This window comes from Tupaia chinensis, unplaced genomic scaffold, assembly GCF_000334495.1.
Source record: "Tupaia chinensis unplaced genomic scaffold, TupChi_1.0 Scaffold000113_1, whole genome shotgun sequence".
NCBI lineage: Eukaryota > Metazoa > Chordata > Mammalia > Scandentia > Tupaiidae > Tupaia > Tupaia belangeri.
This window is the reverse complement of record NW_006159577.1, coordinates 4,726,235-4,731,978: the sequence shown is the minus strand read 5'-3', so window position 1 is coordinate 4,731,978 and position 5,744 is coordinate 4,726,235. Positions and strand designations below refer to the sequence as shown.

Here is a 5,744-nt window from a genome sequence, read left to right as displayed (position 1 = left end):
AAGGGAGTAATCGATGTGCCTGGAGGTTACAGTCAGCTTTCACCCTGATTCTCCCTGTTCTCCTAGCATTTCACTCCATATGCCTGAGCATGTGTGATGCACTAACTAGTACGTGATTCAGTGAATAGAGCGGGCACCTGAGCAGGTCTCCCAACTGACAGGAGAGAAATGGAATGTCCATGCCTATGCCCCTCAGGGCCTCCATCCTATGAATGAGCTTGCGGAGCACGAGTCTCTTGCAGATACCCAGGGAACAAGATTCAAGGTCCAGTAGGAGAATTGTTATCATTGCCTGGTTCAGACAGCCTTTCTTTTTGGCCTTTTCCTCTTTAGTTCCTTTTTTATTTTTATTTTTTTTGGAGAAGTTTTTGCTATAGGGTGCATGCGCTCGCCAGACAGACAGAGAGAGACAAAGAGACAGAAAGCGATAAATCACCCTCCAGGGGGGATAGCCATGCTGCAATCCCTTCTCCTCCATTCTCTTCTCGGGATGTTGTGCACACACGCACACACGCCCGGCATGAGTTTTAAGCCACTGGGTTCAGGATGCGAACTGCAGTCAACTACGTGGGAGTCCAGGGACATAGTCATTACACTAACTGCTGGTCCCATTCTTTTCCACATTAATTCTAATTCTAGCCTTTCTCATCATTGCCATTCACAGGAACATGGGCTACCACATTCTCATCTCCACCTCCAACAGGTAAGTAATCCTATAACCCATCCCTGGTGCTTTGTCCACCTCTAGATGTACTTTGGATGTAAAATGATAGGGTGAGGCTTTGAGAGGTCCATTCCTTCTGTGTGCCCCTGTGGTTTGGGTATCTGTATGGGGTCATGGGACACTGGAGTCTCTGGAAACCAAATGCTTGGATGATGTTAAAATGAGAGGGGCTTGTTACTTGTTTCCAGTGAGATTCTCCTCCAGTGGCTCAGCTATTATCTTCCTCTAGGAGGTTTTGAATAGCCCGTGAGGTTTCACTAATCCTGTTTGGGACATTGAACTTGAAAGATTTTAAGACCTCAGACTCTCTCTACTCCTTTCTCCTTTTTTTTGAGCCTAGGTTTCTGATAGTTACTTTGTGTGCTCTGAAAATGACTGCCGAGGTAAGGACCAAAGAAATGGAAATGTATGATGAACTTAGCAAAATGTGGGGTTCAATACAAGTACTGGCAACATTAGTAATAGGGCATATCACAAACCTCATAGACTGTAGGTTCTAATCCTGAAAAGCATTTAGCAGTCAGGGGGAAAAAATGCAAATTACAAGTAAAGAGAGGCAAGCACATCTGACCAGGCATTTAGATTCCATTTTAAAATGTGATGGGAGCAAAATCAAAAGGAGCCTGTAAGTGAAATTTTTCTCCCAGACAGCCAGCTCCTAATCTCACTAAAGGAGAAGGGAAGTGCCTCTAGCAGGGCCTCTTGCATTTGGCTTTCATCACAGGTGATTTCCCAGTGGCCCGAGTAGGACCTCCTTTAGAAAGTAGGCATGCTAGTGGGAACCTGAAGATCAAGCTCTGTGACATCAAATACAGATTTAGGTCTCTCAGTGGGTTCTCTGACTGACCACTCTCTGCTGGCCACTCACAGATGGCAAAAATAGAGAGACCTGAGAAGTCTCCTGTGGGTACCAGGCTATTGCAGGTTTAAGGAAGAAAACATAGGATTTCTACTTAAGAAAATGTCACGTTATCTGAGACTGTGGTTACAACTGTGTGATAATTTTACCTCTTAACTAAACTAAAATTTAATTTTCCGGGGTCCAAGGAAAGAATGAGTGCCTGTGCAAGAGAGCCCTTTTTTTTTTTAGAGAGATTTTTCCTATAGGGCACGTGTGCTTGCCAGACAGACAGAGAGAGACAGAGAGACAGAGAAACAGAAAGCAGGAAATCACCCCCCAGGAGTAATGGTCACACTGCAATCCTTTCTCCTCCATTCTCCTCTCGGGATCTTGGGCACGCACGCATATGCGCCTGGCGTGAGTTTAAGCCTCTGGGTCCGGGACTCTAACCGCGGTCGACTACGTGGGAATACAGCGACATAGCCATTATGCTAACAGCTGGTCCCATCACTTTCTTTTCTCTCTTTCCTGCAGAATCATCGCTCAACACACAATCATCCACAGAAATACCAGGTAACTTCCCTCACACAGTCTCTATTGGTCATAGAAATCTATGTGCATGAGGGTTAGGGTTGACACAGGAGAGAACTGGGGATTACAAGTGTAAGATCAACTTGCAGTACACTTTCCACGTGTGACTGTGTAGGTATGGGTCCAATTTCTGGAGGTCTTGTCCTCAGTATTCATCTCCAGACCTTGGAGACCTTGGGTCTCCAGTGTCTCATAGCCATTTGCGAAACAAAGAAAGAGAGGAGTGGTAATTGTCACTTGTTTGGGGAGTTTTGGTTCAGGGTGGAGGAGTGAGCACAGGAGGGCAATCATGAGGTCAAAGTCTCCTGCTGAGTCTGGACCTGCCCCAGCCTCCTTAAGATGTTGGAAGTGTCAAGAATCAGAAGTGCACCCCTCATAGAACAAGGCACCCATGTCCCAGAAAAGAATACCCCCTAACATTTCCCTGTGTGGAATTGAACACCAAAGTGGGGGTTTGGCCTATGGAAAGTGGTCCTGGGTGCACTCAACCGTCACATTCTTGAAATTACCAAAAATGCAATGAGAATTAACTGGGTGCTCTCTAGGAACTGATGCAAGTTTGGCCCTGAGGCTGGTGAATGGAGGTGATCAATGTCAAGGCCGGGTGGAAGTCCTGTACCGAGGCTCCTGGGGCACCATGTGTGATGATAGCTGGGACACCAATGATGCCAATGTGGTGTGCAGGCAGCTGGGCTGTGGTTGGGCTATGTCTGCCCCAGGATATGCCCAGTTTGTTCAGGGCTCAGGTCAATTGTCCTTAATGACATGCGCTGCTCAGGACACGAGTCCTCCCTGTGGAACTGTCCCCACAATGGCTGGCTCTCTCCTAACTGTAACCACGGGGAAGATGCTGGTGTTATCTGCTCACGTGGGGATCGAAGACCCTCAGTCTTCAGTCTTCAAAAACGGGCTTATTTCGGGCAATACTGGCCTGGCTTCTTGAACTTCTATTTGCTTTTGACTCGGAGTTTGGAAACTGGTGCTCTCCCTTAGACAGATGGTGCCTGTGCGACAGGTGTTGGATGCTCAAGGAGTGGGGTGTCTATCCAGGCTTAAGCTCCCTAATGAAGCTCTGGGCCATTTATCTTTGCCCTATAGTTTTTTGTGGTGGTATTGTCACAGCCCAAAGATACCAGTGTCATACCCAGCTTTTCCTTCCTACTCATGAGTGAGTTCATTCTGAGTTTATTGACAGCTGCTCCGTATTATGCCTATGTCCAATTTTATTTTGTCTTTCCATTAGCTTTTAAGTTCCCATCCTCACCTGCTCTATGTGAATCTGTGGCATTTTAATTTATCTATCCTTTCTAAACAAATATTGTGCCTGTGTTTGGTAAGTTTGTGAAACTTACAAAAGGTGTATAAACCTTTCCCAGGTAATTCTGGAATTGGTTAATGATGACAACTGTGCTGTCCACATACATTAGATTGACATGTTTGATAGCCTTAGTTGGGAGAGAGCTGTTCTAGCCCCCTAGTTGGCATGTAGATACATGAGTCTTAGATATTGAGAGCTGCTAGGGGTAAAAGTTCTGCTCCAGGGTCATTCTCAGCAAGGAAGTAAAATGAAGTCCAGAAGTGTCCTGAGTAAGGTAAGAAGAGCAATCTTCATATACTTTGGGATGGGAAGGAGTGGGGAATCAAATGATTTCTTATGAGAGTCACAGGAGCAGGCCCATAAGTTGTCTTTGTGGCTCTCATCTCCTCAAGAAATGACAGGTTACTGTTTGGACTTTGCCTGGCTGGTGATTCTCCTTATTTCAAATGTATACATGATCCCTTCCCTGTCCCAAGGTTGGTAGGAGATTCTGTCTCCATAGGCTTTTACCATCCTTTAGAAGAGGAGTTTTGAATGAGGTGGTAGGAGCCATGTGGCCCGGTACTGATGCCACCACACAGACACCCCTTTTCTGACATTGCTTGACCTTACCCCAGGTTGACTGCAGCGAACAATCGCCATAGAGTATAAGCACCATTTTGTCTCTGATGTACCTTTTTGGTTATCATTGATAACATTGCCTGGTTCAGAGAATCTTTCTTCTTGGCCTTTTTCTCTTGGATTCTAATTGAAGCCTTTCTCATCATTGCTATTTATAGGGCCATGGCCTACCACATTCTCATCTCCACCACCAACAGGTACCTAATCCTATAACCCATCTCTGGTTCTTTTGTCCACCTCTGGATGTACTTTGGATGTAAACATGATAGGGTGGGGACCAGCAGATGGCATAACGGCTATGTCACTGGACTCCCACTTAGTCGACTGGGGTGGGAGTCTTGGACCCCGTGGCTTAAACTCACGCCATGTGTATGTGTGTGTGTGTGTGCATGCACACGTAATCTAGATCCAGAGAGGAGAATGGAGAAGGAGGAATTGCGATGTGGTTTTCCACCTTGGGTGGTGATTTCTCGCTTTCTGTCTCTCTGTCTATCTCTTGCTGGTGAGCGCATGTACCACATAGCAAATACCTCTCCAAAAATAATGAGAGGATGAGGGTTTGAGTAATCTGTTCCTTCTGCATGCCTCTGTGGTTTGGGTGTCTGTATGGGGGATGTGGGACATTGGAGTCTCTGAAAACCAAGTGCTTGGATGATGTTAAAATGAGAGGGACTTATTACTTGTCTCCTGTGAGGTCCTTCTGCAGTTGCTCAGCTATAGTTCTCCTCTAGGAGTTTTAGAGTAGCCCTTCAGCGTTCACTAATCCTATTGGTACACTGAATTTGAGAGCTTTGAAGACCTCAGACACTTTCTTTACTCTTTTTGAGCCTGGGTTTCTGATAGTTGCATTGTGGGCTCTGAAAATGAATGTCGAGGTAAGGACCAAAGAAATGGAAATGTATGATGAACTTAGCAAAATGTGGGTTTCAATACAAGAACTGGTAAGATTAGTAACTGGGGATATTAGAAACCTCATAGACTGTAGGTACTAATCCTGAAAAACAGTTAGCAGTCAGGGAAAAATAAAATTGAAATTGGGAGTAAAGAGGGACAAACACATCTGACCAGACTTTTAGATTCCATTTTAAAATGTGATGAGAGCAAAATCAAAAGAAACCTGTAAGTGAAAAAATTTTCCCCCAGACAGCGAGCTCCTAATTTCACTGAAGAGGAATGGAAGTGCATTTTGCTGGGCTTATTCCATTTGGCTATCATTATAGGTGATTTCCCAGTGGCTCGAGTGGGACCTCCTTAAGAAAGATAAGCATGCTGGGGGGATCCTGAAGATCACGCTCTGTGACATCAAAGACAAATTTAGGTCTCTCACTGGGCCCTCTGACTGACCACTGTTTGCTGGCCACTCACAGATGGCAAAAACAGAGAGACCTGAGAAGTCTCATGTGGGTACCAGGCTATTGCAGGTTTATGGAAGAAAACGTAGACTTTCTACTTAAGAAAATGTCCCATTATCTGAGATTGTGGTGAAAACTGTGTGATAATTACACCTTTTAATTAAACAAAAATTTAATTTTCCTGGGTCCAAGAAAATAATGAGTGCCTATTCCAGAGAAAATTACTTTCGTTTTTCTTTATTTTTTTGGAGAGGTTTTTGCTCTAGGGTGCGTGTGCTCATATGCAAAAAGGAGAGA

At 45.0% G+C, this 5,744-nt stretch overlaps 1 protein-coding gene across 17 annotated transcripts in view; it reads left to right on the top strand.

Annotated features, from left to right (window-relative positions):
* The window catches only part of LOC102480493 (deleted in malignant brain tumors 1 protein), a 141,334-nt gene that overhangs the window by 51,433 nt on the left and 84,157 nt on the right, over positions 1-5,744 (top strand). For 15 of the 17 annotated variants that reach the window (XM_027770115.1, XM_027770112.1, XM_027770111.1 and 12 more), the window contains 3 exons: positions 665-703; positions 2,100-2,138; positions 4,254-4,292. In XM_027770115.1, the coding sequence (XP_027625916.1) occupies positions 665-703; positions 2,100-2,138; positions 4,254-4,292 (117 nt within the window). The remainder of the gene's footprint in view (positions 1-664; positions 704-2,099; positions 2,139-4,253; positions 4,293-5,744) is intronic. The other 2 variants (XM_027770119.1, XM_027770109.1) reach the window with 1 other exon arrangement.